The sequence below is a fragment of the Panthera tigris genome, chromosome X, assembly GCF_018350195.1.
Source record: "Panthera tigris isolate Pti1 chromosome X, P.tigris_Pti1_mat1.1, whole genome shotgun sequence".
NCBI lineage: Eukaryota > Metazoa > Chordata > Mammalia > Carnivora > Felidae > Panthera > Panthera tigris.
Window position 1 is genome coordinate 44,408,010 of NC_056677.1, and position 12,651 is coordinate 44,420,660.

At 38.9% G+C, this 12,651-nt stretch overlaps 1 protein-coding gene across 1 annotated transcript; it reads left to right on the forward strand.

Annotated features, from left to right (window-relative positions):
* The first annotated feature begins 9,307 nt into the window (after positions 1 to 9,307).
* LOC122235330 (V-type proton ATPase catalytic subunit A-like) lies at positions 9,308 to 11,289 on the forward strand. The gene is given in 1 exon segment (XM_042974152.1): positions 9,308 to 11,289. A coding segment is annotated over 1 exon segment (1,857 nt). The 5' UTR covers positions 9,308 to 9,357; the 3' UTR covers positions 11,215 to 11,289.
* The last annotated feature ends 1,362 nt before the right edge of the window (positions 11,290 to 12,651 follow it).

Here is a 12,651-nt window from a genome sequence, read left to right on the forward strand (position 1 = left end):
TAGAGATAGAGCAGGAGCAGGGGAGGGGCAGAGAGAGAGGGAGACACAGAATCCCAAGCAGGCTCCAGGCTCTGGGCTGTCAGCTCAGAGCTCAATGCGGGGCTTGAACACACAAACTGTGAGATCATGACCTGAGCCAAAGTTGGAGGCTTAACCAACTGAGCCACACAGGCGCCTCTATATTTGTTTTAATTACATCTTTGATTAACTTTAAAAAACTATATTTTCTCAATATTAAAGGAGCTAAATTTTGCTAATAAGTATACAACCTTCTATAAAATCTTTTATGGAAACCTTGGTTAAACAAATAATTAAATATCAAGTTTTATAATAATCTATGATCCTATATAGGTACATGCTTTAAAAAAACATTCTGAGGGGTTTTTTTTTAATTTTGTTTTTAAATTTTTCTAAGTTTATTTATTTTTGAAAGAAACAGAGGCAGCATAAGCAGGGGAAGGGCAGAGAGAGAGAGGGATAGAGAGAATCCCAAGCAGGTTCCGCACTGTCAGCACAGAGCCCAATGCCAGGCTTGAACTTACGAAACCATGAGATCAGGACCTGAGCTGAAACTAAGAGTCAGACTTGACTGAGCCACCCAGGCGCTCCTTTGTATATAGAGCATCATGTCATCTGCAAATAGTGAAAATCAGACTTCATCTTTGCCAATTTGGATGCCTTTTATTTCTTTTTGTTGTCTGATTGCTGAGGCTAGGGCTTCCAGTACTGCATTAATTAGTAATGGTGAGAGTGGACATCTCTGTCTTGTTCCTGACCTTAGAGGAAAAGATCTCAGGCTTTCCCCATTTAGGATTATTTACCTGTGTGTCCTTCATATATGGCCTTTATGATGTTATGTTCCATCTATCCCTACTTTCTTGAGGCTTTTTATCAAGAAAGATGAATTTCATCATATGCTTTTTATGCATCTATTGAGAGGATCATATGGGTCTTATCCTTTCTTTTGTTAATGTGGTGTATCACATTGAGTGATTTGTGAATATTGAACCAGCCCTGCAGCCCAGGAATAAATCCCACTTGATCATGGTGAATAATTCTTTTAATGTACTGTTGGATTTGATTTGCTAGTATCTTGTAGAGAATTTTTGCGTCCACGTTCATCAGGGATATTGCCCTGTAATTCTCCTTTTTAGTGGGGTTTTTGTCTGGTTTTGGCCCTCTATTATCAGATTTTGTGTGTGGGGGGGATTTGTGCTGGTCTTCTGGGCGTGGGGCCTACTGCACTTATTCTCAGGGGACTCCCCCCAGTGGAGATGCACCTGCAGGGTGCAGAAGGGCTGAGCCTGGTGTAAGTGGTTCTCGTCTCCACTGGGTGGAGCTGTTGGGCACACTGAAGTCCATCAGTACTGATGGGCAGGGGGATAATGGTGTTGCCCTTCTCTCTTGTCCCCAGAGTGGGAAGTTAGTGCTTGTCACTTTTCAGAAAGCCCTCACAGAGAAGCAAACATTCACCCCTCTTGTGTCTCCAGTTTCTTTCAGATCCCTGACTTCATCCTGTCTTATCTCCGAGCTGCCTGGGTGTTAGGTGTCAAAATACTACTGTGTTTTATCTCAGGCATGGGGCTAGGTTTCGAAACTCCAAATTTTAGGGACCTGTGTCACATAGACCCAAGCTGATCCTCTGGGGGTGGGTCTTGCCATACTGGCTGGTACTGGTTTGTCCCAGAAAATGGGCATATGACTGTGCATCAGTTCGGAGTTTATGGTAAAGTGCAACAAAATGCCAGTGCCAAGGTTTGCTGCCCTCAGCTGGTGTCTTTGTTCCTCTGCTAGGGAACAGGGCAGTACACAGGTACCACCAGTCCTTTTGTCCCCAGAGAGGCCCTGTCACCACCCCCAAACGCATTCCAAGAAGGGGCATGTTTATGTAACCCAGAGGATCTCAGGCCAGGCTGCCCTCTCCCAGGTCTCTGCCCTCCTTCCCTTCAGGAGCATCGCCAAGCCTGCCAGGCACAACCCTGGTGATGTGAAGAACTTGTAAAACTTCAGACTTTGCACTTCAGACTTTGCACTGATTATAATAACTTGTGGCAGTCAGCCCCTCTCCTTTTCCCAGTGAGTGGTTTTGGGGGAGAGTTTTTCTTGTGCAATTCCCTGCACATGCTTTCTCTCTCTCTCTCTCTCTCTCTCTCTCTCTCTCCCTCCTATCTTCTGTCTCCACTCTCCATAATCAGAGCTCCCTCCCCTCTGCAGCAACCCCAGTTCTTTTCTCCCCCAAATCAATTCTCCATAGCTCCAACCTTCCACTACTTGACTGTTCTTCTACTTCTAGTTGTGCAGTTTGTTCTTTAAGTCTTCAGATCAATTTCTTGGGTATTTAGAATGATTTAGTATTTATCTAGCTGTGTTTGAGGGAGGAGGCAAGTTTAGGGTCCCCCTACTCTTTCACCATCTTACTGTGGAATCGGAGGGTTTTTTTTAAACAAACTTTCCAGAAATTCAAATCCTAAATGAAGTCTTTTTTTACTAATTAGTCTTGTTTATTTAATATGTTAATATTTAATATGTTAAGTAACAAAGTTTCCTAGGTTATCATTGTGGGTAAATGCTATAACTACTCTAAAGCCATATAAAATTTCTAAGGTTTTAATATGTCGTAGCATAATGTCATCACTTAAAATTCTAATTATTAAAATGTGTGTCACAAAAATAACCTAATTTCCTTATCAACTGTATTGTAATTAACTCTCATCAGAATCTTATCAAATCATGTCTATTTTTTAACCTTTTGTCATTTATAGTTATTGTTCTGATGCTCTCGAAAAATATGTTTCAGCTTCAAGGAGATTCAAGAAACAGACTTTTGACAAATACAGATTTCTGATACCCTTAAGGTCATAAAACTAAACTGAGTAAGGATTTCTGATATGAACTGAAAACTACGTTCTAACAGAGCAAAAATTAGTAACATGAGACTAAATGAATTAAGGAAGATGATTGTAGATTTTATGACACTTGTTAGAAAATATTGCTGTTTCTCTGATGTTTGTTCTTCCAGATTGAAGGAAATTTTTTCTCCTTAGGTATCTATAACTTATGGAAATGTGATAAAATATTTCTTTATGAAGAAATTGAAGCATTTATGTTTTCTCCCTACCCAAACCCTCCAGAACTTAGAAACTGTCAGTGAGTATTCTTTATTTCATGGCGATTGTAATTATTTACATAAGTTCAATAAAAATCTGTTCTTCTTATAACAGGACACTCTTGGAAACATTGGTTATATGACCCAGGCTTTAACTGGAATTTCATATTTGAGAGAGACATGCCTAGACTCAGATATGACCAGACAGCTTTCAGGAACTAAGGTTGACTTTATGGAACCAATAGAGTCCCTTGGAAATGTAAGCCTGATACCCTGCTTACACAGTTCCCAGAAGCCTTACCATCCCTGCAGACTGAAGCTAGACAACCTGAGGTAAACTTCAGAGAAATTGTCACAATAGCTCATATACAATGTCTGTGTCTCTTGCTCTATAGGCCACTCAAAAGGATCACCAGAGATATTTGAACTACAAACCAGAAAAATCCATCAGATAGATGCTGCTACCTGCACCCACTCTATCTGAAGATGCTTCAACCCTGACATCTAAAATCTTGAGCACTAGGGACTCAGGCACTGGGTTAATAATTTGCTCCAACCTGTGTTTTTCTTTTGTTTCTATAAAAATGCCTCTTATTGATTACCTGATTGCTTGCCAACTAAGACAGAGTCTATATGATGGCTAATGCCACTTGTTGCACTTATATTAATTCCTCCTGGAGAATAAGAATCTATATAGATAAAATCAGACAGCAAGCCACTTGGCTACAAGAAGACCTTGACCACCGTAACCTCCTTTCCAAGGTGGCTGGGACTGGTTTACTGATGTATTCTCTTGGATATGCATCAATATCAGATCAATTTTAGAGGGAATGGTAGATTTAAATATACTGTCGCTTTTCCTTAAAATATACTTGGGGATAAAATTCATGATTTCATGTACTACCCAACTATGTAGGAATATATCAAAGTTCTCAGATAAGGAACTATCTCTGATAGTTCCCCTCCATTAGCAGAATAGACTAAATGTTGTGTCCTGCACCATGTCAAATCCTTCCATTCCAAAGCCACTACTGTACCCTAATTCAATTTGAAGCAGTTACAAAAGACGGACCTCCATCCATGTTCTGTAGAAATGGAATGAGGAAATGACAATGAGAAATTATAACAGAAAAAAACTTAGCATGTCTTAATCCATGTTGTTTCTATTTCCCTTGCTGCTGTGACCTATAAATTAAAAACTTCTTTTTAGCCCTGCATGTAGGCATGTCACAGCTAAGATTTGCAAAAATGCTCTTTATCCAAAGCCTACCTTCCCTGATGAGATAAAGAAGTAACCAGAATGGTCATCATTTCAATTCTTTTTTTTAAATTTTTTACGTTTATTCATTTATTCTGAGAGAGAGAGAGAGAGAGAGAGAGAGAGAGAGAGATTGAGAGAGAAAGTTAAAATAGGTTAGGAGCAGAGAGAGAGAAGAGAGAACCCCAAGCAGGCTCCATGTTGTCAGTGCAGAGCCCAATGTGGGGCTCGATCTCACAAACTGTGAGATCATGACCTAAGCTGAAATCAAGAGTCAGATGCCCAGCCTACTGAGCCACTTAGGCACCCCTTTCTTAATTTTTTTAAGTTTATTTATTTTGAGATAGAGAGTTCAAGTGGGTTAGGAGCAGAGAGAGAGGAGAGAGACAATCCCAAGCAGGCTCCACGCTGTCAGTGCAGAACCCAACATCATTTCAATTCTTAAATATTGAGAAATGATCATAACTCAGGGGGAAATTGAAACCATGCCCCTTAGAGTTAATGAAATTAAAACTAAGAAAAAGTTAAAAACTTTTATTTCGGACAATTGTTTCCCCCTAATCAGCTATTGTGTCTTTTCAGACCCCACTAACAAACTCACTAGCTATCTTTGCAGATGCCTGAACTCAAAGGTTCCAACCTATGAACAAGCAAGGCCCCGCATTCCTTGCCAGACACAACAAGCCTAAGACCCAATCCAGGTTATACTAGTTTTCAGAGCATACTCATAACTCCTTCTTCTCCTTATCCTAAGAAAACCTCCTAATGTCAGAGACTGCATTTTACCCCTTTCCGATGTAAGTTTCCACCTTAAAGAAACATGGGAATATACATTATGTTTGCGCAATGCACATGCTCCACCTTTCCTCATAAGTAATCATAAATTTCCCTACCCTTTTATCAAGATGTATGTGAAAGATTATTTGGATTTTTTTCTTCTGAGTCTATTCCAACATCACATTGGTTCCTTCAAATTGTATTTATTGGACTTCTTTTACTGTCCATATATCTTTATTATAAATATTATATCAAATGTAAAACTATACAATCTAAGCCAAACACACATACTATCTTTGCTCATCAATTGGACTCAATAGAGAACATATATCACTTTTAAGCTTCCCACCATTTATGTTACGATAAATTCCCCCCAACAAGGAACCTTAGGTTAAAAAATGTATATATATTCATACCTAGCAATGAGGGACTTGACATACCCAGGGCACACAAGCCAGTCATGCTGGCACTGAGGGACATAGAATAAGACTGATCATCAGTGCTTTCTGGGGAAAGATTATTGATCAAAATGGGGAAACGATAAGGAAATTTTCAACTTTAATATTTGCAGACCCTGCTCCTGGGCCCCCAGGAAAGTTACACTTTAACTTTTACCAAGGTGAGAATGACTTCAAAGCATGGGCTCTATTTCTGCCCTGACCACGCATTGTACATCTGCTTCATTAGCAAATAACCTAAAAGAAACACTTCACACTAAAGAGTAAAAATCTCCCTAATTTCCATTCCCATAACTTCAAAGCCTGCAACATTGTGCATCCTAAGCATAAGATAGTTTGCAATTTTCTGAAATGTCCTTCATCATGATGATTTGTAACTCTTGATGTAACAAAAACAAGTAAAACCTTGTATTAAACATTCTTCCTCAAAAAACAAAAACAAAAGCAAAACATTCCTTCTCTGGAGCACTGTGTTCTTTGTGAAGGTTGTGTATCCTGGGCAGCTGTCCTCACTTGAGCTAGAATAAAACTCTTCCTTTTTTAAAAAAGAACTTCTAAGTGGTTTGTTCATTTTATGTTGACAACCCCAAGTTTGCAAAGTTGGTTAAACATCCAAAAATCAATGTATAACCACATCAGTAGGTTATGGACAAAAACCACATTATGACCTCAATAGATGGAGAGTGTATATGACAGAATTCAACACTGCTTTATAATAAAAGCAGTCAACAAACTAGGAATGGAAAATGACTTCTTCAAACTGAAAAAGGATATCTAAGAAAGACCCAGAGATAACATTACACTTAATGAAGAAAGACTGAAAGGTATCTCTGTAAGTTCATGATTAAAGAAAATATATCTCCTGTCACCATTTCTGTTTAAAATTGTACTAACAGTTCTAGTCAGTTAAATTAAGCAAAAAAAAAAAAGAGAGAGAGAGAGAGAAAGACATAAATGAACATTTTACCAAAGAAGACATACAGATGGCTAACAGACACATAAGATACTCAACATCACTAAACATCAGGAAAATACAAATCAAACCACAATGAGATATCACCTAATTTTAGAATGGCTAAAATTAACAACTTTTTTCCTCAAAAAGTTAAAAGTAGAATGACTCTATGAATTATAGTTAGGTATTTACCCAGAGGATACAAAAAACACTGATTCGAAGGGACACATGCACCATGATGTTTATAGCAGCATTATCAACAATAGCCAACTTATGAAAAGAGCCCAAATGTCCATGGACTGATGAATGGATAAAGAAGGGGTGGTATATATTGGAATATTACTCAGCCATCAAAAAGAATAAAATCTTGCCATTTGCAACAACATGGATGGAGCTAGTGTGTATTTTGGTAAGTGATACAAGTCAGCCAGAGAAAGACAAGTATAATCAGATTTCACTCATATGTGGAATTTAAGAAACAAAACACATGAACATCAGGGAAGAGGGGAAAAAAGGGAAGCAATCCATAAAAGACTTAACAATAGAGAACAAACTGAGGGTTGATGGAGGGGAGGTGGGTGGCATATGGGCTAAATAGGTGATGGGTATTAAGGAAGGCACTTGTGATAAGCTTTGAGTGTTACATATAAGTGATGAATCACTAAATTCTCCTGAAAGCAATATTACACTATATGTTAACTAGTATTTATTTTTTAAATATTATTTCTTATTTTTTTAATGTTTGTTTATTTTTGAGAAAGAGAGAGACAAAGTGCAAGCAGGGGAGGGGCAGAGAGAGATGGAGACAGAATCCAAAGCAGGCTACAGGCTCTGGGATGTCAGCACTGAGCCCAACGTGGGGCTCAAACTCACAAGTGGTGAGATCATGACCTGAGCCCAGTCGGACGCTTAACCAACTGAGCCACCCAGGTGCCCCAACTAACTATAATTTAAATAAAAACTTAAAACAAAACAAAACAAAATGTAAAAAAAACAAAAAAGAAAGAAAAGATATCCACACAGGAAAAGAAGAAGCAAAACTATCTCTATTCATAGATGACATAATATTGTGGTCAATAAAAAACTATTAGAACTAATATAAGAGTACATTAAAGTTATAAAATACAAAATCAGATCAATTTTATTTCTATACTCTAGCAAAAGGAAACCAAAAATGAAATTTAAAAGACAACTCCATTTAAAATAGTATCTTAAAAAATTCAAACAAACATAGAAATAAATTTAAGCAAAAAAGTACAAAAGTTATACTATGAAAGCTACAAAACATTGTTGAATGAAATTAAATAAGTCCTCCAGGGGCGCCTGGGTGGCTCAGTTGGTTAAGCATTCAACTTCAGCTCAGGTCATGATTTCAGGGTTCATCGTTTCCAGCAGGGTGTCGGGCTCTGTGCCAACAGGGTGGAGCCTGGATCCTGCTTCAGATTCTGTGTCTCCCTCTCTCTCTGCCCCTTCCCCGCTCCCTCTCTCTCTCTCTCTCTCTCAAAAATAAATAAACATTTTAAAAATAATAATAAATTAAAGAAGTCCGCCATAAAGGAAAGACAACTCATGGTCAAAGATAAGAAAACAATATTATTAAGATTATAATACTTCCCAAATTGATCTATATATTCAATGCAATATCTATCAGCTGATTCTATGCAGAAATTTATAATATGATCTTAAAACTCATATGGAAATTCAGTGGACCCTAGAAAAGAATAAAATCTTGAAAAAATATAACAAAGTTGATGGACATATATTTCCCAATGCCAAAACTTACTACAAAACTACAGTTATCAGGGCAGTGTGATACTGACAATAGTATAGATATACATATCAGGGAAATAGAATTGAGAGTTCAGAAATAAACCCTGATATTTACAGCCAATTGACTTTTGATAAGGGTGACAACACAAATGGAGAAAGAAGAGTCTTGTCAACAAATGGTGCTGGGATAACTGGACATTCACATGCATGCACAATAATGTGCTGGACTCCTACTTCACATCACATACAAAAATTTGACCCCCAAAAGGATTAAAGACCTAAATGTAAGAGCTAAACTATAAAACTCTCAGAAGAAAACAATGGTACAAATTTCCTTGATCTTAGATTAGGCAATGGTTTCTTGGACATGACATCAAAAGCACAACTGAAGAAAAAATAAATTTGATATCATTAAAATTAACAAGTTTTGTGCATCAAAAGATACCATCAAGAAAGGATGTACAAAGATAATGCACAGAATAGGAAAAATACTTGAAAATCACATTTCTGATAAAGACTGGTATCAAAAAATATAAAGAACTAGGGGTGCCTGGGTGGCTCAGTCAGTTAAGTGGCCGACTTCATCTCAGGACATGATCTCGTGGTCCGTGAGTTCGAGCCCTGTGTTGGGCTCTGTGCTGATAGCTCAGTCTGGAGCCTGCTTCTGTTTCTGTGTCTTCCTCTCTCTCTGCCACTCCCCCATTCGCGCTCTGTCTCTCTCTGCCTTTCAAAAATGAATAAATGTTAAAAAATTTTTAATAAAAAATACATAAAGAACTATTACAATTAAACAAAAAAGTCAAATAATCCAATATAAAAATAGGCAAGAATCTGGATAAGTTGTTCTTCAAAGAATATATTGACACTAACCACATGAAAAAATGCTCAACTTCATTAGCCATCAGGAAAATGTGAATCACAGCCACAATGAGATACCATTTCACACCCATGAGGATGACTATAATAAGAAAAATAACCTCTGCTCCGTGATCGGTACTGCTTCTGCACCTCGCGCCCGGGCAGGTAAATTAACATGATGGATTTCTCCAAGCTACCCAAAATACTTGATGAAGATAAAGAAAGCACATTTGGTTATGTGCATGGGGTCTCAGGACCTGTGGTTACAGCCTGTGACATGGCAGGTGCAGCCATGTATGAGCTGGTGAGAGTGGGCCACAGTGAGTTGGTTGGAGAGATTATCCGACTGGAGGGTGACATGGCTACTATCCAGGTGTATGAAGAAACCTTGGGTGTGTCTGTTGGAGATCCTGTACTCCGAACTGGTAAACCCCTCTCAGTAGAGCTTGGGCCTGGCATCATGGGAGCTATTTTTGATGGCATTCAGAGACCTTTGTCAGATATCAGCAGTCAGACCCAAAGTATCTACATTCCCGGAGGAGTAAATGTGTCTGCTCTTAGCAGAGATGTCAAATGGGATTTTACACCTTGCAAAAACCTGCGGGTTGGTAGTCACATCACTGGTGGAGATATTTATGGAATTGTCAATGAGAACTCACTCATCAAACACAAAATCATGTTACCCCCGCGAAACAGAGGAACTGTAACTTACATTGCTCCACCTGGAAATTATGATACCTCAGATGTTGTCTTGGAACTTGAATTTGAAGGTATAAAGCAAAAGTTTAGCATGGTCCAAGTGTGGCCTGTACGTCAAGTTCGGCCTGTCACTGAGAAGCTGCCAGCTAATCATCCCTTGTTGACTGGCCAGAGGGTCCTTGATGCCCTTTTTCCATGTGTACAGGGAGGAACTACTGCAATCCCGGGGGCTTTCGGCTGTGGAAAGACAGTGATATCGCAGTCTCTATCCAAGTATTCCAATAGTGATGTGATCATCTATGTAGGATGTGGTGAATGAGGAAATGAGATGTCTGAAGTCCTCCGGGACTTCCCAGAGCTCACGATGGAAGTCGATGGTAAGGTGGAATCAATTATGAAGAGGACAGCTTTGGTAGCCAATACCTCCAATATGCCTGTTGCTGCTAGAGAAGCTTCTATTTATACTGGAATTACGCTGTCAGAATATTTCCGTGACATGGGTTATCACGTCAGTATGATGGCTGACTCTACCTCTAGATGGGTGGAGGCCCTTAGAGAAATCTCTGGTCGCTTAGCTGAAATGCCTGCACATAGTGGATATCCTGCATACCTTGGTGCCCGTCTGGCCTCTTTCTATGAGCGAGCAGGCAGGGTGAAATGTCTTGGAAATCCTGAAAGAGAAGGAAGTGTCAGCATTGTAGGAGCGGTTTCTCCACCTGGTGGTGATTTTTCTGATCCAGTTACAACCGCTACTCTTGGTATTGTTCAGGTGTTTTGGGGCTTAGATAAGAAACTAGCTCAACGTAAGCATTTCCCCTCTGTCAACTGGCTAATCAGCTATAGCAAGTACATGCGTGCGTTGGACGAGTACTATGACAAACACTTCGCAGAATTTGTTCCTCTGAGGACCAAAGCTAAGGAGATTCTGCAGGAAGAAGAAGACCTGGCAGAAATTGTACAACTTGTCGGAAAGGCTTCTCTAGCAGAAACAGATAAAATCACTCTGGAAGTAGCAAAACTTATCAAAGATGATTTCTTACAACAAAATGGGTATACTCCTTATGACAGGTTCTGCCCATTCTACAAGACAGTAGGGATGCTGTCCAACATGATTGCATTTTATGATATGGCCCGTAGAGCTGTTGAAACCACTGCACAGAGTGACAATAAAATCACATGGTCCATTATCCGTGAGCACATGGGGGAGATCCTCTATAAACTTTCCTCCATGAAATTCAAGGATCCGGTAAAAGACGGTGAAGCAAAGATCAAGGCTGACTACGCACAACTTCTTGAAGACATGCAGAACGCATTCCGTAGCCTCGAAGATTAGAACTGTGATTTCTTTCCTTCTTTTCCTCAGCAGTCTCTCCTCTGTGTATAGTTTCCTAAATTTCTCATCTCCAAACCCTTTGCTTCTTTGTTGTGCAGCTTTGAGACTAGTGCCTATGTGTGTTATCGCTTGTTCCCCTGTTTATCTTGTGGGTCTTCTATGAAACAAACATTCCTTTGTTCCAGTGTTTGAAGGGCCTCCCTGATCCTTTCTCCGAATGGTGAATGTAGTAAATATGATATATAATGGCTACACTACTGTAAACTCATATGTAGGGTGACATGCCTCCTTGTCCTAGGTTTGCCCTTGCCTCATCACCATTAAATTGTAAATGGGACTATTGCATGTACTCTCTTTGCAATAGATCTGGAGTGGAAGGCCAGATTTCTACACGTTTTGACAGGTACTTTGTGAAATGACTCAATATCTATGTGGTAAGGTTATTTGCAGCTTAGCATTTTGCTAAGTAGCTGCTTTGCAGGATATAATTGCTTTTTTAAAATCATGAATGATTAATGTTCCAATTATGCATTGCCTCCCCCAGTATAAATCAGGAATGTTTATAGGAAACTGTTGGGAACTCTACTGTTTTTAAAACAGGCATTTGTGGGACTCAGCACAGTATATGAACCAGTACCCTCTAAAAAAGTGGAAAAGGAGCCAGGTGGTCAAACTTAAACATCATCTTGTTAAAGCATATTTTATTTCAGTATGAAAAATGCAGTATCAAGGACTACCCTACTACATTACTAGGAAAGTCTTTTTAAAATCACATTTAAAACAATCACGGGGAACTTGATCCACTTCGTGTCCTTTTTCTTTTCCTCAAACATCTTAGAAGCTGAAGCTTCTAAGAATCATGTGGCAGTGTCATGGGCAGTAAAATGCCACAGAGAAGATATTCAGTAGTGGTTAAGGCTGTTTGCACCATTAAGGACCAGCTGGACTGTAGTGATTCTTGGGGCCAGAGTGGCATTACATTTTTGCAAGATAATGATGTGTGTCATGTGTTTGCATGTTTGTTTGCTCAGTGAACTTTTGAACAACCAGTTTGACAGCTTACTGGCTCAAAAGACTTTTCAGAATATCTGTAACAATAGCATAGCAGTTTTCATCCGGTTTAATAAGGATGAAATTAATTCTTTTATTTGCTAATAACAGAATCTGGGTCACGTGAAAAAAAGATAATTTCATCCTGTCTTTTAAGTATATGTTTTAAAGTAATAATTTCTGTCTTTGTGTAAGGCACACTGCAGAACAGCTCTGAGAGCAACAGTTTCTCATTAATTCTTTCTGACCAATAGTGCTGGCACCATTGCTTCCTCTTTAGGAAGAGGAAAGGGCATGTGAACATGCCTAACAACCTCAAATACCCAAATGTAATAGCATAAGTAAAGTATTTATTTTATGCCTCAGTATATTATTATTTAAATTTTT